Raw genomic sequence first — 25,763 nt, 5'->3', positions numbered from 1 at the left:
CAGTAGGAGCAAAAAAATAAACCTGTCCAGAGTCCCACAAAAAATTGAGCCGAGATTTCCTAAGTCTCCAATCCAGTACCCCTCCTCAAGACCATCCTTCCTTTCATAAATACTGGCATAGGTTGACCCTCTCTCGTTTGGCACCCAGATAACAGAATTTGCCAAACCACAGGAGGTCAATATTGTCTAGTACATTACCAACGCTTCCTCTGCTTACTAGGCTCTTAAAGATATTTAGGGGTAAATTAGAGCTAAATAACAGCACAGACCACAGAGCCAGGACTGGTGGCTGTAAACAAACTTTATGGGCTCAAGGGACACTTGGCCACACCCATGATAAGTGGTCACCTGGCTAACTAAAATCATGCCAGGTTGCCAATGTTGCCAGACGAGAGAGTGCTAGGTTAGAGATGTTCAACCTGCAGCAAAGTCCTGTTTTGTAGAGGATTGGGGAAGAGACTTCACAGTTTTGCTTAGCCAACTTTTTGACATAATCTTGTGTTTTGTTTTACTTTTTTAAAACTTCTGGAGACCACATGGTGTCAAAGGAAAACTAAGAGTCCTCATTCAGCAACCCTTACTCTAATAGCTCTTACTGACATGAGTTGAATAATCCTGTTGTTTTCAGTGGGGCTGTTCACATGAGTAGGAAAAGAGACCGCATGATTAGGCTTAATTAGCTACAAGGCAATTTAGTCATCATGATACTGATGTAAGGCCTTGGAATAGAATATCAGTGCTTGTTTTTTTTTTTGTTTGTTTTTTGTTTAAAAAAGATGAATTCTGCAATTGACAAACATAGTATTCTGCAAGAGACACTAAATTCAGACCTTTTGACTCTGGAGAAAATATCATGTACGTTTAATATGAAGTTAAGAATGTGTGCCGTGTGTGCTGCTGTTGCTGCATCCCCCAAAATGCTGGTGCTAATTATTGCTACAGTAATTTTAATTTTAAAATAACCAGCAGTGGCTGTTTTACTGCCATATTCTATAGTAAGAATCTCCTTAAGGGAGATCATGTTGCTTTTGTTTGTGTATGAAAGGCACATTTTCATGAATTAATTTACAACAGTTAATTAATGTACATGCTTACAAATAAGTAATATATTTTAATAATATGCAAATCACATTTGCTTTAAGGTGCTTTACAGGGGAGAATGACCTAAGCTAACGAATAACCTTTTCAAGTGTCTTGACTATTACATTATAAAAAAAATGTAAAAATGTGGTTCTGATAATTTAGAAAATCTTCTACTTAAAACCAACTTGAGACTATTACCGTCTTTTGGCAGGGGAAAAGAACCTGCAGTCTGCTTATAGTGAGGAGACCACAAGTATTCGAACAATGAAGTGTTATCCCAATTTAACCAAGTTAGATTGTCTTGGTGCATACTGCAAGGTACAAAGTGCATGAAATCTAAATACCAGGAGTCAGTCTGGTGCTGCCTGGGATGGGGCACGAGCAGTTTTCAGGGCAGGATTTAGACTCACTGGGGCCCAGAGCAGAAACACAAATCCCTGTGAGGGAGGGCTGAAGTCTCAGCCCCTGGCCTCTGCCACCCAAAGCCTGAACAACTTACTTTGTCGGGGCTCCAGCTGCACTGCTTGCTTCCCCCTAACACCGGTCCTGGCTTTTATGGGCTGAAAAACAGTTGTTGGGGCACAGCTTGGCCGTGGAGCTTTTATAGCATGCAGGGGGAAGGGAGTGCTAGAAGGAAGAAGTCTGAGAACTCCTATACTATACTCTCTTCAAGGCGAACTGCAGGAGAGCAAAGGGGGCAGTTGCCCCAGGGCCCTTTAAGTCACTGCAAGAGTGCTGTCGTGTGCTCTGTGAGGCTCTGAGGGCTGGTGGGGGGGTGCTCTGTGCCCCGCCCTTTCCACACTCAAGGCCTTGCTTCTTCCAGGAGTGCAGAGCTGGCTGTCTCCGCACCTTGCAGGGGACAGTGACAGCTGTTGGCTCCCCAGCATTGGTCACAGCTTTTGTGCAATAACAGGTAGAGCTGGGCCCAGACCAAACACTTAATTCCAACCATGCTACAGTTCTGAGGATATTTGGATTAAGATCTTAAGTTCTTGGCTCAAGCTTCCCTCAAGTAGTACCTATGTAACTGAGTCTCCCCATTAACATTCCTCTAGAAGACAGAAAAGATAATCCTCTTTCTTTAAATGTGAAGCAAGAGAACATCCTGTATAACCGATTGCTGCTTGCCTTAATTCTCAGTTAACTCTGGGATTCTCAGAGGGAGGCAAACGCATTAATTGGAGGAGAGGAGAATGTCTTTGTTACGCCCAAGGAAATGTGATACATGACTGCATGACATCCTAGAGGGAGCCATCTCTGTGCTGGAATCTCAGTACAACACAACAGCTGTTCTCGCACATCCCCGTGAGGTGCCTACACGTGACTATTTGGAGCTACTGCTCTGCATACACTGAAATCTGCTCACTCTTGGTGCAATACTGCCATTGACCTTGGATAAGCTGCTTACTAGGAGTCCTGGATTAGTTAATAGTGCCATGCCCAGAGCTCTACTGAGGGGCAGAGAGACTTTGAAGGAGACAAAATGGCAGTTCTCCAGCTCTTTCAAGTGTGGGTTAGATGTGATTTGATAATAAAATATGCTCAGATGCCTATGGTGATACCACCCTTCCTTAAGGCATATTTTTAGAACTTACGCAGTCAGTCTCTGAGGCCAGTGTCACACCATACGTGAGGGAGTTTGGCAGCCAGAGTTTCATAAGGGTGCAGGAATACCTCCTGGCCATGACACCCTGCAGACTGCCTCCATCCTTTAGAGGACATGGCTGGCATAGCGGGTGGCACAGGAACTGCTGTGGTGGCCCTATGGTCCTTAAAGATTCCCTAGCTAGAGAGACTTCACAAGGATATGGGTCCACTCGCTTCACGGTTTCTTTGTACTGCAAGAGCAGCACCCAGCATGTGGCCCCGGAGCTGTTAGTTTTTAAGTGATGGTTGCCTCATAACTGCTACCTCACATCATTAAATCAGTAACATTACATTTTAAAAGGGTAATTTTTTCACTTTACTATATTTCATTATTTAAATAGTGTAATACAGAATCAGTTTAACCTTCTGACACCAAGGCTATGTCTACACTAAGCATTCCTCTTTTGAAAGAGACACACAAATGAGGGAAATAAAAATGCAAATGAGACACCGATTTACATATCCGGCACCTCATTTGCATATTCTCTCTAAAGAGCTTTTTTGAAAGAAGAATAGCAGTGTAGACGTGGTCCTTTCAAAAGTAATCCCCATCTTTGAAAGAACCCTTCTTTCTATTTTTTTTAGGAAGAAAGGTTCTTTTGAAGATGGGGATTACTTCTGGAAGAGCCCCACCTGCACTGCTTTTTTTCTTTCAAAAGAATATGCAAATGAGGTGCCAAGTATGTAAATCTGTGCCTTATTTTCATTTTTGATTTCCCTCATTTGTATGCCTCTTTCGAAAGAGGAATGCTAATGTAGACACAGCTTCAGAGTTACAATGCACGAGTTGCCATCTTTGCAGGGGATGCTTAAATCAAATTAAAACAAATAATTTAACTTGATATTTAAAATGATAAAAATGTTTTTTTTGGCTTAAGTGACCCCCCCGCCCCAAGATCCTAAATTGTGGTTCCTAATCCAAACGACACTGTCCTTTAATAAAGGCTGTGAAAGCTGTGTATGACTATGCCAGAACACCTGTAAAGCTTGTCTTCTGATTACCCCAGCTATGAAGTGTTTCTACCTGTGAGCAATGCTTTTGCAAGCTATCTTCTGTGAGTACGTATATGCTAGCCCAGGGTCCTCCTGAAGTCTGAGCAGATCACCTTGGAGGATCAGGCTCAAACTGGTAACTTTCATCTGAAAGAAAAATAATTTCAGAAATTGTTGTCAAAATGTATTACACCTTCCAACTCAATAGTTGCCAATTTTAAGAACTTTACAACTGGGACTATAAACCAATAAAACCTCCAAGGCTATGCATACACAGCAGTGCCATTTCCAAATAAGTTACTCCAGAAGCAATCTTCTGGAATAGCTTATTTTGAAATAATGCGTCTACGCACAAAATGCATATCGAAATAACACTCATCTATTTCCAAATAGAGCCTCCACACTGACTGGCCAGCAGGGCACCCTGGTGTGGCTGGAGACCCTCCATTCTGAAATAGCCTCTATTCCCTGTCTATACAGCCCCATTCCAAAATATCTATTTTGGAACAGGCACTATTTCTCATAGGTTGAGATTTACAGTATTCAAAATAAGCTGTCCACTATTTCAAAATTATTTCGAAATAGTGGTTTTGGTGTGTAAATGCTTGCAATGTTATTTCAGAATAGTGGCCATTATTCCGAAATAACTTGGCTGCATACATACACCAAGACACCAACCAAGTCTCTTTCCATAACATGTCCATGGAGTAAGCTTGTCTTCATGACACTGAAGTGTTAATTTCAGACTAAATGATTTCTATGCTACCAAGGGCAACAGTGGTCCTTTCAGAATGATTTGATAGTCGCTCTTTCTAACTTCCTCCCAGGTGTTCTGGGTTATTTCTTTTGTTCTGTTAGTATGTGTGCTGTGGTTCCATAGATCAACACCCTTTTTATTCAGTAATAGAATCTCTATTTTGTTTCACAGTTTTTAGTAATCTGATCTAAAATAATGCCATCATTGCTACAAAGCAGATGTTTTGCCTGTAGTAACCTGTTGTTACTGATGGTAAGTTAGCTTTAAAGAGCACACTTGGCTGCACTGTTTCTAGAATTTAGCCTTTTGTTGAGTAAGCAAGTACTGCATCAGATAAAGAAGGCTGCCACCTATTTCTTAACCACTATGAACATGCAGAGACAGCCCTAGGAGTGTGTAGGATCTGGGACAAATCAGCCCCCACTGGTTTGGGACCCCTCTCTGCAGCTGATCCCTAGGTGTGTGGGGCTGCCAGTATGCAGCACCACACACAGTTCCCGCCCTTTTGTCTTTCAGGACTGACTGCACTGGTTCTTGGGGCCCCCTAAAGCATGGGCCCCAGAACAACTGCACTGATTGGCCACATCCAAGGGATGGTTCTGCAAATATGACATGTTTATAGAAACACTACACCCTACACAAAACCTGGTGGTACCAAATATTTGCATTCTGAAAGTTTTTAGGTGAGCTGATAAATAAAGAATTATGGGCTTGATCCTTTGTTTCTGGCACACCCAAAATTCCTGTTCAAGTCAATGTGTGTTGAGAGCATAAGCAATGCAAAGATCAAACTGTATGTCAAAAGCAAGTGATCTAGATGCGTCACATGTTTGTTCTGACAGGGTAACTTTGGAATGCCAAATAGTTACCTTAAAAAAACCCAGTTCTTTGAACTAGACTTTTCTTAGTGTAAAAATATTCTGAATCTAAGACAAATAGCACCCAATGACAAATGGCTGTGTTATCTTGCAATATATTTCAAAACAAGACTATACTAAGCTCTCTCTATGCTTCTGAATCAGCAGAGCATGCAAGCAAATTTTGACTCTCAGCAGGAGTAGCCCCATTGATAAGACTCATACTTTGCATAAGTTCTTTTCTACTACTGAAATATATCTCTACAACGCCCACTTAACTTTGAGTGAGCCCCATATTGCAGATTTACGTTACCTATTCCCAGAGAGAAAGATCAGTCCCTATCATTAACAATGTCAGCATGAGAAATAAATCTAAAAACTTTATTAAAATGTTCAGATATTTATGCACATGCATGATTTTACTCACTTGCGTATATGCCAGCCCAACCGGATCCCTGGTCATGATGTTTTAATAGATTCTGTAAAAAGATTCTGATTATGGACAAATTGTAATGAAATGTTTAAAAAGGGAGTCATTTTTTCATGTACAAAAATGGAGATCTTTGAAAACCATGTGCATTTCAATACAATGTATTTTCCTATTTGCATGCAAGACGGTACCTTATATGAAAAAAGTCTAGTTAAAAATACCTAGCGCACCATAAAGAAATTAGCACCTTGCAAACCAGAGCACTTAGTAGCTGGAGGGTAGCATGCTACCCTCAAGTTTTTATGCACATTTTCGTTGTGAGCCACTCAAACGAACAGTATTTCAGTTACAGATAACACATATTTAACTGGGTGATTGTATAGCAACAAGATTTCATGTTTATAATACATTCTAGAAAGTTTATACAAATATGTAGACCACCTTTTCTTTCAGGTTGTGGATTCAAACTTGGTTCCCATAACTTTATATCAGCTAAACCCCTTTCCTTTCCTTTTACATTTGAAGCATAAACAGACTTAAATACTGTGCAAGTCACAAATAAGCACTCATTCCTAATTTTAATAATTCAAATGGTAATATAGTCCTTATTTAGTTAAATAAGTCTCCCCAGAAAAATAAAGTACATATTAAAATTCTCAACAATTGTAGGTTTGAACATACCTATTTTTTGCATTTACTGCCCTTTTATTTTCCCTGAGGAAATCCATATTATTTACATCATTTGTTATATTTTGCAAGGTTCTTCTCTATGTACACTTTTAGGAACTTGCGTGTATCTGAATATTACATACCAAATGCTGCACTACTATTTTCTATTGAGATAACTAATTGGCAAGCAAGGATTTGTACAAGTCTTTAAAAGGGGAAAACTCTTAATATGACTTGACACAGATTTGGAAGCCAAGGATATCCATATTTTCTAGAGCAGGGGTCAGCAGTCTTTCTGAGGCAGGGTGCCAAAATTTGATCTTTTGACTTCTATGTACGGCCCAAGTGCTGGTGATACTCTCTATAATAGTCCTACTTACAACAGCTTCATTAATAAACAGGAAATCTGCATCTTTATATATTGAGGTGGTGGTTGGTAACATTAGTTGGTCTTTTGTTAATCCACAGGCAAGATCCTGGCTGCATGGGAAAGGCAGGGTGGGGTTGAGCTCCTGCCTCACATGCGGATGAAAATTGGCTCACATGCCACTCCTGGCACCCGTGCCAGGCGTTGCTGACCCCTGTTGCAGAGTAGTGTAAAATGGATAATAAAATTCTTGACTTATCTAAAGGGGAAAGATGATGAATGTTGAGAATTTATAACTGTAACTTTAGGAGCTCATTTGAGGCAGTGGTTTAGACATAATATTGCAATCCTGATTTATGTGAGTAGTCCCATATAATAGGAAAGTTAAATTTATATTTCTACTGGTAATTTATTTTCTGTAATTATTTATTTCTCTCAGGGAAACGTACTATAATAAGCTCCAAGTTGGGTGCAAAGATTTTATCAGATTTTTTTTGTCTCTTAAAATTGATTAAGGTTAGAAAAAAGTTCTGTTGAATTGTGGCTTGTCCGTTGTCTGTTCCTTTATGTGTGATCTGACATGCTTAGTCACAAAAAGAAGCTCTTACTACAGTCAGCAATGTGGAGTAAACAAGGGTACGGATGAGTGAGCGGTATTCTTCTTCAGCCTGCGCACTGTCATACATAGCTCCAGCTGCCTTCTCACAGTCGAATCTTTCTGGATTGGTTAGAAATGATATACTCTATGAAGCAGAAAGAACACAGCTTGATTTTTCAGCTACTGAAAGAAATTGTCCTGCTGATAATCACAGAACAATCCTTTTATTTTGTTTAGGATGGAAATCTGATCAAGCCTATGTAAACAGGACTGGAGTACCAGATGGGGACATTGGAAGAAGATGCTACCAACAAGATACCACTTTTTCCAACCTGTAAAAAGTTTTTGAAGCACAAAGATCTTGCTGCCATAGGTGGATTCTGCAGCTAAACTGTCAAGTTGACTAGTTTCGTTTCCACTGTTCGCTAAAGGTGGCGTAAAACACTTCGGGAATCCCACAACAACCAAATTTCCACTACAATGATGTCTTAACTTCTTTTAGAACAGACAGTAACTATGTACAAGTTATGGCAGTCTATGATTAATTACATTAGTTTCCTCAGATTTTAGTACCAGCAGTGCTATCTCTAGGTGAGTTCAGTGAAGTGTACATAGAAAGCAAGATGGCATTTTAGTAACCTCCTTCCAACTACTACTATTATAGTGAAGAGCGCAATAATCACTGCTGTGGAGTCTGGCCCAATCAAGCATAGGGACAAGCCTTCATAACCTGTTAAGCATTCCTACCTGGCCAGGAGACTCCTCATTTGACAGCCTTCTTCCAGGCTCTTGAGCAGCATTCTTGATTTACCTGTGGGAGAACATTGGACTGGCAAGGAAGCCCTTTAGGTCACACCTGTACATTTAATATGCCAGAACTCCAAGCAAGTCTTCTCTACAGCAGGGTGGGCAATAAATGGTGTACCTGCTGGCTGCAGTTTTCCACGGTTAGCCCATGGTGGGCTGCCAGAGGCTTTATTTACCTGAGTGGCCACTGGCACGGCGGCTCCCATTGGTCATAGTTTGCCATTTCTGGCCCACGGGAGCTCCAGGAAGAATGCATGATGGCAACTGACCACCAAATTTTTGACTGCTCTGAAAAATCAGAGGACTCCTGACACACCCTCCAGAAAAGTGTGACTTGGTTTGGTTGAAGAGTGTAAGGAAGCAGTCCATATAGACATATGAGCCAACCACTTTGAACAGGCAGTGTCCCATTCATGCAGCTTCTTGTAAATAATCTTACTCTGATCAAGAACAGAATGAAAGTATGTATAACTCTGTCCAGAAGTGGACAGTAGCACAGCTTTGGCGATCTATTTGTGTGCCTACTTTCTAAGAACAGATATAAAGTTAACAGTAAGGGCGTGGCTATGTGAATTACATTAAGGGAATGGCTTCTCTAATGTTTATATTAAACCTCGGAGTATGCACAGTAGATCTTTCTACAAGCAACAGCAGATTGAACTGAGTCTGCACTCAATTAATAAGATCTGTGCCTTCTCTTTAAGTCCTTTTCCCCCAGCATTACAGCTAGGCAGAGTGCTATGCCTGTTTCCTGGCACCAACCTGAATTTGTCCCACATTGTGGGAATCTGATCTTATTAATATGTTCATTTATGAAGTGCTCTTTCCACAGTGCTCATGATGCTGTACAATATTTTAGAAACAAATTACAATATTTGTATTTTAAAAAGCTCTTAAAATTCAAGAGATCAGAGCAAATAAGGGAGAATAGGGAATACAAAAAGAAGGGAACAACGATGGGGATAAGTAATGAACATGGGTCCAACAGTGGTCATAACTGCTCTTTTATAAGGATCTTGAGAGGCTTTTTGAAATGACGAATATCCATGGAGCAAGATCCACTTTCTGTATCCCACCATCGTAAAGGCACTGACAACAAAGTCAGCATTTTAAGAGGAAGTAACTAGAAAACAGTTACAAATTGCTAAGAGATATTTCCCTAAAGAAATCTTTGAAAAAGAAATCACGGAAGGAAAAGCCATGAGTTATGGCTTTTCCAAAAGATAAGGAAGTGCAAACCATAGAGTGCAGATGGCACTGTATATCTGTCAGTCTTTTACCTTTTGTTGTGTTAATAAAACAAAATGTGAAATCAATTATCCAGTCTGGATTGCAGAGTCTGATTTTTCTAAACAAGTTAGATGCAGAATTGTGTATAAAAATCAGGTAACTGTCTGCATGCAAGTGACCTTCACTAGCTACTTGTGCATGAAAATTGCGTGATTTGTAAACACAGTTGCAGAAATAACTTGCTCAAATTAGGCATGCAATCAAGCAAATAATTTGTTTTAAAAAAATCAGGCTGTTACTAGCCTTTTTTGTACTTTCCATTCCAACATACATTGCCTTTTCTGTACCACTATGCTATATGTTACGTTCAAAATTGTGCACTTTTGTTCTTGAAATGGGCCTAGGCAGCAACGCAAGTTAAGTAATGCTTTTAGAAGAGCTTTGTGATCCATGAAAAACAAGCCCAACTGTTCATGGGCTTGTATGGTCCTCATCTGATAGGTGCCTATACCTATGTTTGTTTTGTTTCAAAACAGGCAGGAGTTGGTGATGCACATTAATATGGCATTTCCATCTCACTTTATTTTCCCAAAAAACCAACTATTGATGTATAACCCCATTTATGCAAGGATAAGGCATCATCTTTCTAAATTTATACTCTCTAACAGACTGAAGCACTAAATACACCAAAGTACACAAACCCATCAACGTGCCCTCTTCATGGAAGCTGGCTATTTCTGACCTTAGTGATTGTTTTAAAATAAAAAAAGACTTTACTTAACATATACATATGTTGCTCCGCTGCTGTCTTATTTCACTTGCTGGGATGATGTGGTAGGAGCACTTTGTGGGTGTTTTTGTCTTCTATACATTTTTTGCACAATAGTAAAATTTGGCATTATTAATGGAAAGAGTGAGTGAACCATTAATCTAGTAATCATCTTGTACACAAGAGAACAGGAAGCAGGAGCTGAATGGTTGTGTTGGCTTACATCCCTGAATAGATGTTACATATAATCCCAAAAGCTGCATTTACCAGATCTTAATGGGGCTTCAGCAGCAGAAAAAATACAGGGACCCAAATGATATTCCCGTATGTTTCAGTGATTGTTGAAACTGCTTCCCTGAAATCTTGCATTTACTTGTAGCGGAGATCTGCTGGTGATTTCCCAGTTTTCCTTCTCTGGAGTATTACAGTCCACTCTTCTTTCTGGCTTGTGACAGCTTTTAAAAAACATCCAGGAGTGCTGTTGCTTATCCTTCTGATATATTGAGATTTGAATTCCTCAAAAAACACCCCAAAATGAGGAATCCATCCAAGATCATTCTCATAAGCAGAATTATTTAGCAGGCTCCACTGTTGGTACAGCTGCAGCTGAGTGAACCGTACCTTATGTCTTAAAGTGTTATTTTGTTTTTAAAGAAATCCTCATTTCGGGGCAACACACAGTACTTGGTTCAACTGATACAGACGTTCACAGCATAGACATTGACAGGGTTAAAGAACAGCGATGGGGAGCAAGTAGCTCAGAGTTAGCAACTAGTCATTTTTGTTTTAAAGAAAAACATTAATAGCTGCTCTGAGTTCAATACTTGATAAGACTTTTTTTTTTTTCCTCTATTGCTCCATTGCTCCACATAGGTTTTGCTAAGTGCTTCTCCTTGGCTACAAGTGCTTTGTTTTGAAATACAAGTCTGTTTAAAAGGCCGCACTGGAGGGTACGCAGGGGCAGCTGCAGCAACAGAATCCTGCTATTGTACTCCCCGTCCCTGGCTCCTCTGTTTCCAGCCTTCAGTCGATGAACCTCTGGCAGGCCTTCTTCCAGCGGCAGGCAGTACACCACATATCTCGGTTCTCCATCCCATACACTTTCCGGCATTTTTTCCCCTCCCCTCTCGGTTTCCTGTGGGAGAAAAAGTAACATCTCTTTAACAAGACATTTTTAGCTAACTGTCATCACTGCACGCTTTTTGAAAGGGACAAAATCATCTAACTGCAGTGTGACACTGAAAGAGCCCGGTACTTTCAATTACTGTTTTCAAGTTACCTGCATTCTGCTGAAGTAATCAGACTTGGCAAGAGGTGAAATCTGCTATTGCATGATCCATCCCAATCTCTCTCCCCTCTGCTATAGACTTTAGGTGGCAGCTGATGGGCTCACCTCCTCTACGCTGTTTCAACGACTGAGCAAGTAGGTCCTCTGGCCTGCCCAATCCTCCACCTACTCTCCTCACCCACATTACAGCAGTGGGCCACAGACTGTGCCCACTACCGGAGTGCTGAGTGTGGCCTGTGAGACATGTTGTTTCTATTGCCCATGTGCAGGTCTGCCAGATTCTGGTTGCTTCTGCCCACACAGGGTTTTTTCCCTACTGGCATTAGTAAAGTGACACACACAAAGCAGGGGACCATGATATGTGGTGTGTGCTGATTGCATTCAATGGTGACTTTGAGAACCATGAACACTCACAGCACTCCCTGCAAACTGCAGGGAGACAAGCACAGTTAGCAAAACTGCCCTATCCCAGGAGATCGCCTTGGTTATGACAATCTTGCGACCTGAGATGAAGGAGGGCCACTCATGCGACCTACTCGCTAGCCTACATTGCCCTTCGATGCCTTACAATCTGGCCTCTTCATAATAAACTAAATTAGAAAATGCTCCTCTGTTTCTACTAATGCATCTTCCCAGTGTCTGTCTCTGCCAATCCAAAACTAGTTCCTATACTATATAAAGCCCTGGATTCAGATGTATCAGAGTACAGCAGGCAAGTGTTTTGCTTGGTTTAGGTTTACATTAGAAAAACTACGCTGTAGGCAAGCCTCAGAACTGGGTCTGGATTTAATGCACCCCAAGGTACTGAGGGAGTTGGCAGATGTCATTGCTGAACCTTTGGCCATTATCTTTGAAGATTCTTGGAGATCGGTGGAGATACCAGATTACTGGAAAAAGGCAAACATAGTGCCCATCTTTAAAAAAGGAAAGGAGGACAATCTAGGGAAGTATAGACTTGTCAGCCTTACCTCAATCCCTGGGAAAATAATGGAGCGGCTCCTCAAGGAATCCATTTTGAAGCACTTGGAAGAGGGGAAAGTGTTCAAAAGTAGCCAACATGGATTCAGCAGGGGCAAGTCCTGCCTGACCAATCTGATTAGCTTCTATGATGAGGTAACAGACTCTGTGGACATGGGGAAGTCAGTGGATGTGATATACCTTGACTTCAGCAAAGCTTTTGATACGGTCTCCCACAATATTCTTGCCATAAGTTAAGGAAATATGGATTGGATCCTTGGACTATTATATGGATAGAAAGCTGGCTTGACGGTTGGGCCCAACAGGTAGTGGTCAATGGCTCAATATCTGGATGGCGGTCAGTTTCAAGTGGAGTGCCACAAGGCTCAGTTCTGGGGCCAATGTTGTTCAACATCTTTATTAATGATCTGGATGAGGGACTGGATTGCACCCTCAGCAAGTCTGTAGATGACACAAAACTAGGGGGAGAGGTAGATATGTTGGAGGGTAGAGAGAGAATCCAGAGTGACCTGGATAAATTGGTAGACTGGGCCAAAAGAAATCTGATGCGGTTTGAAAGAAATCTGATGCAGTACAAGGGGAAGTGTAGAGTCCTGCACCTGGGGTGGAAGAATCCCAAGCATTGTTACAGGCTGGGGACCAACTGGCTCAGCAGCAGTACGATGGAAAGGGACCTAGGGGTTATGGTGGATGAAAGGCTGGATACGAGTAAACAGTGGGCCTTTGTAGCCAAGAAGGCTAACGGCATACTAGGGTGCATTAGGAGGAGCATTTTGAGCAGATCTAGAGAAGCAGTTGTTTCCCTCTATTCGGCAGTGGTGAGGCCACTTCTGGAATACTGTGTCCAGTTTTGGGCACCCCAGTATAAAAAGGATGTAGATGTGCTGGAGCAGGTTCAGCGGAGGGCAACAAAAATGATTAAGGGGCTGGAGCACAAGACCTATGCGGATAGGCTGAGGGATTTGGGCTTGTTTAGTTTACAGAAGAGAAGACTTAGAGGTGATTTAATAGCAGCCTTCAACTTCCTTGAAGGGGAGCTCTAAAGAGGAGGGTGAGAAACTGTTCTCAGTGGTGTCAGATGGCAGAACAAGGAGTAATAATCTGAAGTTGAAGAGGAAGAGGTGTAGGTTAGATATTAGGATAAACTACTTCACCAGGAGGGTGGTGAAGCATTGGAATGCGTTGCCTAGAGAGGTGGTGGATTCTCCATCCCTTGAGGTTTTTAAGTCTCGGCTTGACAAGGTCCTGGCTGGGATGACTTAGTGGGAGGTTGATCCTGCTTGAAGCAGGGGCTGGACCTAGATGACCTCCTGGGGTCCCTTCCAGCCCTATGATTCTATGAATTATGTGATAGCAGTTGCATTTGGTAGCTCTTACGACGAAGGAGAAAGCCCCTCAATTCTGAAGACAATCTACATGCTCACACCTAGCCTGGATATACTGTGGCTCTCACTGTAAGCAGCTTTGTACTGTTTTCTGCATGACAGAAGGTAAAAAATTTAGGTTTGTTTTAATTGTATTCATTGTTAAATCACTTGACATTACAAAACTAGTGCAGCACAAGAATTCTTTGTCACAAATGACTATAAACCCTGAAGCACAAACTACAATGTGGAGTGTCAGGGTAAGCTTAACGTAATTGCTACAATGGCACCTTCCTATTCAACATATTTGCATCCTGCAGGCCAAATTTAGTCCTACTGTGAAAAGGTGTAATTCTCAAGCATTCTTGCATTAAACTGGTGCCAGAATTGTCCCTTATCTTTACATTATACCTGCTTTGTTACAGACAAAATTAAGTTTAAAACTGTGAATGCAGCAGAACTCCGACGGGAGAGTTACCTAGATTCTGCTCTGCCTCCTACATCAGCAGCACAAGTGGCAGTGACGTTTTGATCACTGACAATTCATTACTGGGAAAAGCACACAAACTAGTAGAAAATGGGTGTGCCAGATCACAGGCTGAGTCTGTAGCCTATGTAATTAGAAACATAATTTTTGACTGGTAAAGAGAACAGATTTGATTGAAAAGATCTGAAAAAAATGATAAACAAGGTATCTCCTTTAATGTCATTTTAAGTTTCTTCAGAGTACAGTCACACCAAGTGTTATTAGGAATTAACTTCTCTCTTATAATGTTAAAAGTTTAGACCCAACATCAGGTTTTGAACATAAAAAGCAAAACCTAGCATGAATTTGTCCTGCCTGATTCAACATCCAATGACTTCAGAGATGGATTACACCCACAGCAAAGTGCCTGGTTTCTTAGTGTAACTAAAAATAACTTTACTTAAATTATCTGTGGGAAAATGCATTTTCCATGGTCATAAGACTGAACAACAAATACTGCATGAATGGTGAGTATGAAGATATCCCTGAATCCAAGGGAAAAAATGCAAGATAATCAATACCAAGAAGTTCTGTGATGTTAGTGAAATTCAAGAATGAACTGGAACTTCATGGCTCAGATTCACCTGGGATATTGTCTAACATCATGTTTTTTGAAACGCTCAGTGATTTAAACCCTCCCACACCCCCCCTCCCCTTTATTTTCTGTATGTATGAAAGACAGAAAGGCACATGTATCTACTGCTGCTGTGTTTTATTGAAAGGAATTGCACCAGACAGGCACTGCCAGCTCTGATTTTGGGCATCTGCCTCTTCTGTATGTCTACTTCCTACAAGCACCCTCCAAACGGAACCTATTGCTCTGTCAGTAGGAAAGGAATTGCACCAGACAGGCACTGCCAGCTCTGATTTTGGGCATCTGCCTCTTCTGTATGTCTACTTCCTACAAGCACCCTCCAAACGGAACCTATTGCTCTGTCAGTAGGACTTAACGGTCTTGTACCTTAAGCCCAACGATGCTCTGGGAGGTGATGAGAGAACTGTGTGAGTCTGTTTCGTCTCTCCAGTCCCTGCTGCAGGACGATTATGAGTTGGTGAGACCTGGCAATACACACAGAAATGAAGCTTATAAAACACATTAACAACATAAACATTCTTTGGCACCGCAACTGGCATGTCCATCACTAATCCCATTTCCTGGCCTCTGGTAGCAAAGATAAGTAAGGTTAGTTTGTGACATCTAGCCCTCAAAGTTAAGGGAGGTGTTCTGAAAAGCATCCTCACAGCTTTACCTGGACACAAGGAACTTCTTTCCCTGTTCCTCTGACCCACCAGTAGCATAAACAAAACACGCTAGAACAAAGAGCAACATGGTTTTGTATTTTTGGGGAAATAAAATGTATGATTCCCAGTTTTTCGTTTAAAGAGCCCTCAATCATTCTCACTCTTTGAGATACTTAATGAATAGTGAATGGTCATGCGAACAGTTAAGGATGTCTCAGTTGATAAGGGAAAAATGCAAATTAATGCAGGGAACGTGATATAGCCTGGCTAAGATTAAAAAGCAATAGCCCCATGCACTGAAGGAGCTTCACTTATGTGTAGAGTATAATTTATACACCTACATCTATGGGGCAGCTGCATCAAAGGGAGATTGTCCCCCAAGAAGGGAGCACTGTGTGACCAAAGGTCTCCTCAGGTGATTCTGCTGGGGCTGGCAGTTCTAGTTTATAGTCTTAGAGGGGTAGCTGTATTAGTCTGTAGCTTCACAAACAACACGCAGTCCTATAGCACCTTGGAGACTAAAAAATGTATTCAGTCACAAGCTTTTGTGGGTAAAACTCACTGCCTCAGACGGAAAATGCTTTGGAGTTTGTGGCTCCTTTGTATCCCTGCTGGCCGAAGCTGCTAAGGAGATATTACTGAATCATCATATTTTCCTTGCCCTTGAAACTCCCTAGCAGTCTTTGCTCTTCTGTGGGTGGGGCTGGGCCATGGCAAAGAAGGGCGGGTGGATGGATTTTTTGCCCATACACCACCTTTTGAGTAAATGTACAACAAGGGTCTGGTCATGGGCAACTTAATTAAATAGATTCAATTGAAGATCAACTTTGGGGGCCCTGAACCCTTTCTGTGACCCCTGACTTTTCAGAAAGTGATTCAGCTCCTGTGTGGAGGAAAGGAACACAGAAACCATCTACAAGAATTCCAGAAGGAGTTGTTAAGTGTCTGTGATATCTCTGAATGCTTAATTTGGTGTACCCAGTGAAAGATATTTTACTGAAGATGTTTCTGAATATATCATTGCAGGTTGTGCAAGAAACAGTCCCTGGTAACATATTTTTACCACTGCCTTTTTAAACTCCCATACTATCTATTCTGAAGAATTAGGAGGGACTGCTGGGACAGGGAAACAGAATATTCTTTACTTCCAGCTGGCTGGCTACTTTCTAGCAACACCATTGCTATAAACAGACAGAACATTTTTGTAATGCTGCTGGCGTAAAATTGACACAGGTTCTACGCTTCCTCTCATTTGTTGAACTGAAAGCTTTTACCTAAGTGCAGGCACAGCAGAGAATGGTCTAGTTGAGCCAAGCTCCAGTTTACAGTAACATTACAACTAATTGTTTAACCTGAATACTTCTGATATGATTCTGATCTCAGTTACACTGGTATAAATCCCCAACCAGTTAGTGACATGGCTGATTCTAAACATGACATGTGACCCCATGTTCCCTCTGAACTGACTGTATGGGTGGCTGCCCTGGAAAGATTCAGGTGCTACCAGCTGATCAGCAGCACGCCCACAGCCAGCAGCATGTTTCTAATGGTGGGGCACGTCTGCACATGCCTGAGAGAACAAACCAACATTTATTGCACACATGGATGGAAAAAACGAGAGGGAACATTGATATGACCATATGCAATATGGTAAATACCTGATTGGAAATTCCGCCTGCTAACCATGTGTGTCTCGTCTGGAGTCCTACACTGGAACGTGCCTCCCATTTCATAACCAGTCTGTTAAACTGTTGTTGTGGCATGTGGATGGGTTCCTTTAAAGAATGGGTTGGTAATCCCATCCTCCTCTGGACTTTTTGTGTAGCAGGACATCCCAGAGTGCATTGCCCATGTCTTACTGGCAATGGTTTATCTGCACATCCTGCTAGGGTACTAAGGGTAGTGGGTCAGACTTTGCCAGTATTTTCTGATACAGACAGGCTGGAAGCTGTCGTCACACAATCTTGGTTGACAAATGGTTGCACTGAGGGAGGTAGGGGGAAGCAATTGTTTCAGTAGAACTCAACGGTGGTGTTACAGATGGCGCTGAGAAGATGATGTTTGGAGTCACACACATTGTTTTGCTTGTGTGGACAGGTCCTCGGTCAAAGTCTGTGGCCTATTTTTGTGCAATCATTTGGGAAATTGTTGGCACCATGCTGAAATGTTGCAGCATGCCTCGAATTATCGCATAAACTGAAGGCTAGATCTGCTATGTCCAGCTAACGCTGGGTGCATCAGTGATGCAGCTGTCAAGGAGATGATTATAGCTCCCCACTTCTCTGTCCCAACACGATGCAGTTTGGCAACTGTGCTGAACACCACCAGCTATCCCAGATCCTCTTGGTGGGGACTGCCAGAGTACTGTGTGTTCTAGCCAGTTCCCCCAAATGCCCCCCAGTCTTGATAAGGGGAAGGAGGGAGGCATCAGAACCAGTTCCTCTCCTGTTGGAGATGCTGTACTCTGCTCCCCCTCCCCCGCTGTGAGTGTTCAGACTTATGGATCTTCACGCTGATTACCTGTAAGTATAAATCCCAGTACTATCAGGAGCTGAATCTAACTTGGAAATCCCATACTCAGATCTCTGATTCTTCCTTTCGTCTCTTCGGCGTGCCACGATTTATCATCAAAGAAAACAGGATTTGATTTTGCACCGCAGAGATGCAACACATGACTCTGGCAGACCAGGTGCCAGTTCATGCAAATGCCTCTGGGCCTCTCTGAACACTGACAAATGGAAAGCTGAGAACCGGTCTGGATTGCCAGCTCATTATAATTGTCAAAAGAGGTATCTGCATTATAAGCCTGGCTAGACGTTACAAAATGCTTGTAGGATTGCTGCAAGTATCAATCTCACTTATCACATCCTGTAAAGTAATGTTTAAGTGTTTGCTCTGTAAAGATAGGAGTGGTTGCTAAAACTGAAATCCCACAGTTAGGCTTTGGCTATACTATTCAGCTTTTAGCAACATGGCTGCACTGACTCAGCCATATTGGTAAAAGTCTGACATTGTAAGGGTAGCTGTGTTAGTGTGTAGCTTCACAAAAAACAAGCAGTTTAAAGACCAACACTTTTATTGATTAATTAATGAGCTAATCAGTAAAGTGTTAGTCTTTAAGGTGCTACAGAACTGCTTATTGATAGTGTATAGACTAGCATGGCTTCCCCTCTGTTGCTTATTTTTTGTGATATTATAAGCACTGTCAGTATTTTTGTGAACAAAATACTTGCATCCCCTCCAAGCAACGGTTGCATTGTCCACAGGACAACAATCCTTCTGACAATGAGCCATTCATGCTTCCACTTGCCAGGGCAAAAGTTCTGTCTTTCAGCAGCTGGGGTGCTTTTTTAAGCACCCATGAGCAATAAAAATTTTGTCACTCAATTGGCAGCGTAGACAAAGCCTTAGTAGAGAAGTACAGTAGGGTCTCAACATTCACAAGGGTTCCATGTTGAGAACACTCATGAATTTTGAATTTCGTGAACATGGGGGGCTCGGAGTCCCAGGGATAGGGCGGCTGCTGGTGCTCCCTGCCTGGGGCCCTGAGGGAAAGGGCAGCTGCTGGTGCTCCCTACCCAGCCCCAGGGGAAGAGGTGGCTGCTGGCGCTCCCTGTCCAGGGCCCCAGGGAAGGGGCGGCTGCTGGCGCTCCCTGTCCAGGGCCCCAGGGAAGGGGTGGCTGCCAGTGCTGCCTGTCCGAGACCCCAGGGGAAGGGGTGGCTGCTGTTGCTCCCTGTCTGGGGCCCTGGGGAAGTGGCACCTGCGGCGCTCCTGCCCGGTGCTCCGAGGAAGCGGCGGCTGCTGGCACTCCATGCCCCACAGCCCCTGGGAAGTGGCCCCTCACAGCTGCTCATGAATAACTGAATTCACAAATGGTAAGTTTGTGAGTGCTGAGACCCCACTGTACTAGCAAGTGTGGTAAATTGGCATTGAACAAGAGCTGTCATCTTCTCCCCCAAAAAAGAAAGCTTATGAACACCAGATAAGCCATTGTGAAACATCAGTGATCACAAACTTTGTTGATTTCTTCCTCTACACCCATGAAGAAGGTATGTGCACAAGCCCTCATCCCATGATAGCCTGAACATTAGGGGAAGGGCATAAAAAGCCCCATCAAGGAAGAAATGTCACCTTGCTGCTTGGTATTTAGAAGGCAATATTTCTAAATATTAGCAAGGGATGCCCAAACTACTTTGTTTTGGTTAGTCCTAAAGAAACTCTATAACAGCTACTATTACCTTTCAGAAACAAAGACTATGTTTTTAGTATGTGTATGTTTACTGGCTCTAACTTTGTATGTAACTCATTTTTTTCTTAGTTATTACATTTTTATTTCATATCATACTGTTGGCTAAGAACATGGCCTGGGGTAAGTGACTGGTCCTTCGTAATGAGGACTAATGTGAACACTGGTGTGAGTCATGGTGTGTAATGGGCCATCTGTCACACAGGCAGGCCTATCTGGGTGGCAAGATAGACCAGAATGCCCGAAGTGACTCCTTGGTAAGGCTATTATTATGCTTTAGGAGTTCACACTTGTTATTTCATTGGTGAAGTCTAATTATTAAGGCTGTTAACTCACATGATTTACTCCAAGAGTGTGATTAAAAGTTAATCATGATTAACTGCATTTTAATTGCACTATTAAATGATGAAATAAATAAATTTATTAATTTATGGATGTTTTTCTACATTTTCAAATATATTAATTTCAGTTACAAAACAGAATATGAAGTGTATAGTGCTCACTTTACACTGTCTTTGATTGCAAATATTTGTACTGTAAGAAAAAGAGAAACAAAATATGTAGGCTGGGTCTAAGCAGCACTCCACCCATGCCAGCTATGCAAAACAAGCTCCTCGGGATTGCAAATGGTGAAGCTCATTACCATAGCCCCGTGAGTTCGGCGTCGGCAGAAGCGGGTGCCGGCACTGCAAAGGCCGTGCTTTTCAATTCACCTTACAGGCTGTAGAGCATTCTCTGTATTGTGAACATGCAACTTACAAATGTACACTTTTTGTTACATAACTGCACCCAAGAGCAAAACAGCATTGAGCTTTAGCTCCTATGAGTCCACTCAGTACTACTGCTAAAGCAAACAAGTTTGTTTACATTTATGGGAGATAACGCTCCTTACTTTTTATTTACAATGTCCCCTCAAAGTGAGAGCAGGCATTCACACAGTGCTTCTGTAGCCAGTATTGCAAGTTATTTACTTGCCAGGTATACTAAATATTCGTACGTTCCTTCGCATTTGGCCACCATGACAGAGGACATGCTTCCATGCTGATGACACTCATTGAAATATAATGCATTCATTAAATTTGTGTCTGAACTTAGTAGGGGGAGTATGTCTCCCGCTTTGCTTTATCTGCATTCTCCCACATATTTCATAAAACAGCAATCTTGGATGGTGACCCAACACAAGCAGTTTGTTTTCAGGAGACTTACATTTTGTCAGATATGCACTGAAAAGAAGGTATCAATATGAGATGTCTAAAGATAGCTATGGCACTCAACCCAAGGTTTAAGAATCTGAAGTGCCTTTCCACAGTCTGAGAGGGACAAGGTGTGGAGCATGTTTCCAGAACTCCTCTGATGAGGAAACTACAGAATCTGAACCACCAAAAAGGAAAATTGACCTTCTGCTGCTGGCATCTGACTCGGATGATGAAAATGAACACATGGTGATCTGCGCTCCTTTGGATTGTTATCAAGCACAACCCACCATCAACATGATGCTGAGAGAGGGAGGACTGGGGATGCAGCACACTCCGAGGAGGGGATAGAAAGAGGCAGGGCAGGGGGTAGAGGAAGGTTTGGGAAGGTGCATGATGGGGGCAGGAAGAGGCATAGCAGGGTTTGGAGTTGGGAGGAATAGCTCAGTGGTTTGCACATTGGCCTGCTAAACCCAAGGCTCTGAGCCCAGTCCTTGGGGAGGCCATTTAGGAGTCTGGGGCAAATAGATTAAAAAAAAAAATCTGTCAGGCATGGTGCTTGGTCCTGCCAAGAGGGCAGGGGACTGGACTCAATGACCTCCCAAGATTCCTTCCAGCTCTGTGAGATGTGTATCTCCATTCATTATTACTGTGGAGTGGGGGTGGGACTTGAGCACTGCATGACTAGAACTGAAGTTAGTGCGTGGGTGTAGACCTGACATGTGAAGGCTTTGTTGTCCATGTTCATCAGCTCTTTGTTAGATGTCCTGCTCTGCTTTCACAAAAATGATTAGGGGGAAGACAGGGTGTGGTGATGGGACAAAGGAACAGATCCATAAACATGCTCAGCTCAGCATGGGCATGTCAAAACAAGAAGAGGCCTGCCACCCACTGGAATTCTCAGCCCTAAGTTGGGGGTCTCACTCTCCCATGCATTGTATGGGGAGCCTGGCAACCCAGAAATGACTTTCAGAAGCCACAGAGCTGCCTATGCTTGCCAGGAGTGAAATGCCGAGGTGAGTGGCTTACATACTGAAGTGGGTGATCTGGTGTGCTTGGCTGATGAGTCAGAGATAGGAGCTTTCCTCCACTCAGGATCATCAGCTACAAACCCTCTCCTGGAGCTAGCCAGTTCAGACGTGTAGGCAACCCGAGTCCCAGCAACCAAAACCGTCTCACTCATGTGGGATACCCCTTTCATATTCACCTTGTATTTCCCCTGCGACCAACGTGGCCCTGTTCTGTCCCACCGTCGCTGGCCTATCTGAAAGGGGTATCCCACATGAGTGAGACAGTTTTGGTTGCTAGGACTTGGGTTGCCTACATGTCTGAACTGGCTAGCTCCAGGAAAGGGTTTGTAGCTGATGATCCTGAGTGGAGGAAAGCTCCTATCTCTGACTCATCAGCCAGGCACACCAGATCACCCACTTCAGCAGCTCTTGGTATGCTCAGAGAGTGATTGGTAAGCAGGGATCTCCCTGACTGATTTTTGAATCCCGTCCCTGGAGCTTCAGCACAAATTATGGGACAGCATCAGGGTTCAGTCAACTTTGCACATGTGATCACTGGTTACTGAAGCAGCAGCTTTGAGAATGTTAGTGGTGCCTAAATGGTGTACTTAGGAGCCCAAAAAGTCAAAGAGGTGTCTGAAGATCTGGGCTGGCCTCTCCATTAGTCAGAGCTGGGCCAAAGCACTTAGTGCAGTTCATATCCTCAAAGGACTTTGCACAATCTGCTAAACATTAGTAATAACTAACAATAAAACAAAGAATGATGGAGTATATTGCACACAGCTTGGAGTAGTACCCTCTTTCCTAGCAATAGCTTGTTGTTTCCTTCAGATGCACAAAAGGAAGAAAGCAGCCTCCATATGCATCTTTAAAATATTGTGTCCATTTCCTCTAAAAAGTTGTACGCTTTCTAAGAATTATAAAACAGATACATGTCTCCAAGCAGTGGTGATGGGTGTTGATCTGGTCCCCCTCACATTAAACAGCATTTGCAAGATTTCCAAGAGAAAAAGGAATAAAAATAGCCTCCATGGCCTCCTAAATGGCTTATAATTGTGCTACCAAAACTGTTACTCTAGATTTTCAGGAGATGCTTTTAAATTAAACTGTAAATCACTAGCATCTTCTTTACAATTTCCCAGAAAATTGTTTTTCTTAAATTCTGCTGGGAACACTCACTCACTACAGCTGCAACAATGTTATTGCTTGAAGCCAAGTAAATACTTGCATGTTTAATCCCTTGCCTTTTAGTGTCTGATTTACCATTTTGCTAATTGCATTCTTGGATTCCCAATACCACCGGCGCTAATTTCTGCTACTCCACAAAAGGAGTTAGTTTAATAATTACTCTACCAACTATATTGTTGTGAAATCGAATTCCAAGAATACTTTACACACGGCATGCTCTGTTGACTCACTCTTGTTCAAATTGCTGCCAGCAGGATATCTTTCACTGTTAGCTGCTCCTTGATGGAATTTAATAAATATTCATTGGCAGAGTGCAGTGTAATTGATTCAGCCACTTTCATTTTTATCAGCTCTGCAGGAGACCACAGCCTCCGGAGAAAATCTCCAAGATTTGCCAAAGGTCAAGAGTAAAAGGCTTTTGTGATTCACTTGCTGAAGAGAGATGAGGAAGGCCATATCTGTTATCACTATGTCTAATATACATTGTCAAATAAAAACAACCCTATTTGGCTCTCTGGATGACTACTGTATCTTATGCGACAAACTGAAAATTTTGCTTGTGTAATTTGAAATGAAATGGTTTGCTATCCAACATACAAGCAGTTGCCATCCGATCAGAAACCCACTTAACACTTTTAATACACTGCACTCTATTAACTAGTAGATTTTCTGCAGCTGAAAATTAGCAATTTTAATTTATTTTTTAAATACACACTGAATTATGTACCTGTCACCTGGTATTGTCTAGTTTTCTCTCCAGACCCTTATTCATTTTCATTTGCTTTGGATGGGATTGAGGGAAGTTTCTCTATAATTAAGCAAAAAGCCTGATTCAATAGTCCTTATTCATGCAAAATTTCCATTTACTTTCATCAACTTCCATTGCAAGTCCCAATGAGTATTTTACAATCCTTGTCAAAGTTGAGCTTAATCTAATACTGCATCATTAACAAGTAATTTCAATACATACCAAAATGTATGTTTTTCATATAAAGGCAAAATTTTCCCTTGTGAAAGCAGCAGAGGTTGTATGCACGTACCTGAGGCCAGAATCAGGACATAAATATTTATCATTCAATTTGTTAGGCAAATTCCTTTCTTTCATTTGTATGTGATTTGCCGTATTCTGTTGACCACCGGCACCTCTTCTGGAGTCTTTAGAACAGTGGTTTTCAAGCTACAGGTCTCTAGCTGTGACCCGTGGGGGCCAGCAGTAGGTCCAGATCCTAGCTGGGATGGTGAGGGAGGCACGGGGCTCTGCGCACTGTCCCCGTTCCGAGCATCAGCTGCACATTAGCCAATGGAAGCTGGGAGGACGGTGCCTGCAGGTGAGAGCGCTGTGCAGCCGCCGAGATGAACCTGCTGCTGGCCACTTCTGGGGTGCAGCGTGGCCAGTATGGTCTGCATTGCCAGGATGGGCAGGAAGCCTGGCTTACCAAGCCCAACCCCTTGCTGTGCTGCTGAGAAGGAGCCACCACAGATAACCCTGAGCACCAACCACTGGCCCAATGCCTGAGGACATCACAAACCCCAAACCCTCCACCCTGGATCCCAAACACCTCATCCAGGACCCATCCCAGAGCAACACCCCCAGTTGGTACCTGCACTCCAGCCCAGAGCCCATTCCCACACCTCCCAGTCCGGAACTACTCCTGTACCTGAAATCCTTTATCCTTAGTCCCACCCTGGAGCCCATACTCTTGTCAAGATACATAATTATGTTGAGTCACAGGCATCAACAATTTTCTTCATCTAGGGCACAAGAAAGAAGCTGGAAACCCAATATTTTAGAATGTAAGTACCATACTAATAAGCAGATGGTAAGCAGATAGATTAAAAATACACCACAGACCTGATTCTTCAATTATTTACATATTGCAAATTGGGAGTAACTACATGTAAGTCAATGAACTTACAAAGAAAGCTTTGTAGCACTAGTGTAACAGGAGAATCAGGACCTGTAGGATTATATCAGTTCCTCTGTATCTGTCACATTTAATTTCAATCATAAGAATATTATTGGTAAGTTTTGAAATTTTTCATTGGTTAGGTACCTTCTTTGTTCATCTTCCACTTACCGGAGTGCCCGTGAAGGTAACTGGAGGTGACTGCCAAGAGATGCTAAAGCTACGGCCACTGGGAGTGAACTTTGTTGACCCTGGAATGTTCACTGGAGGAGTGGCCTGTTTTAAGGAAAAAATACCCAATGAAAAGAAGTGTTCTTTATCCAAAGCAGCATAACAAAGTCTTCCGTTCTTTAAACTGCAAATCAACCAGGATTTCAGGAGTTCAACATAATTCCATGCTGGTGGCTGTGGCAAGCATTCTACCCTTGTTCTCTGTGGGGATAACCATGCATAGGGCAACAAAGAAAGAACACGATCTTTATAGGCAATCTTTATTTGACTGAGCAGAAAGAAACCTCTAGCTCTCCCGAGAAATGGCTTCTGTAAAAAACCTTTAAAACCTCAGGTCTTATATTGAACAATACTAGGTATGAGCTCAGAAACCCATATAAAT

At 42.4% G+C, this 25,763-nt stretch overlaps 1 protein-coding gene across 8 annotated transcripts in view; it reads right to left on the bottom strand.

Moving 5' to 3' along the window:
• Positions 1-3,454: 3,454 nt before the first annotated feature.
• ZNF704 (zinc finger protein 704) overlaps positions 3,455-25,763 on the bottom strand; it is a 180,120-nt gene continuing 157,811 nt past the window's right edge. For 2 of the 8 annotated variants that reach the window (XM_074987044.1, XM_074987045.1), the window contains 3 exons: positions 25,322-25,426; positions 15,325-15,422; positions 3,455-11,342 (listed from right to left, as the gene is read on the bottom strand). In XM_074987044.1, coding sequence (XP_074843145.1) covers positions 11,231-11,342; positions 15,325-15,422; positions 25,322-25,426 — 315 coding nt within the window. In that variant the 3' untranslated portion in view covers positions 3,455-11,230. The remainder of the gene's footprint in view (positions 11,343-15,324; positions 15,423-25,321; positions 25,427-25,763) is intronic. The other 6 variants (XR_012644398.1, XR_012644395.1, XR_012644396.1 and 3 more) reach the window with 6 other exon arrangements.

This window comes from Carettochelys insculpta, chromosome 2 (assembly GCF_033958435.1).
Source record: "Carettochelys insculpta isolate YL-2023 chromosome 2, ASM3395843v1, whole genome shotgun sequence".
Taxonomy (NCBI): domain Eukaryota; kingdom Metazoa; phylum Chordata; order Testudines; family Carettochelyidae; genus Carettochelys; species Carettochelys insculpta.
The sequence above is the reverse complement of the archived record's forward strand: the minus strand, read 5'-3'. Positions and strand labels throughout refer to the sequence as shown.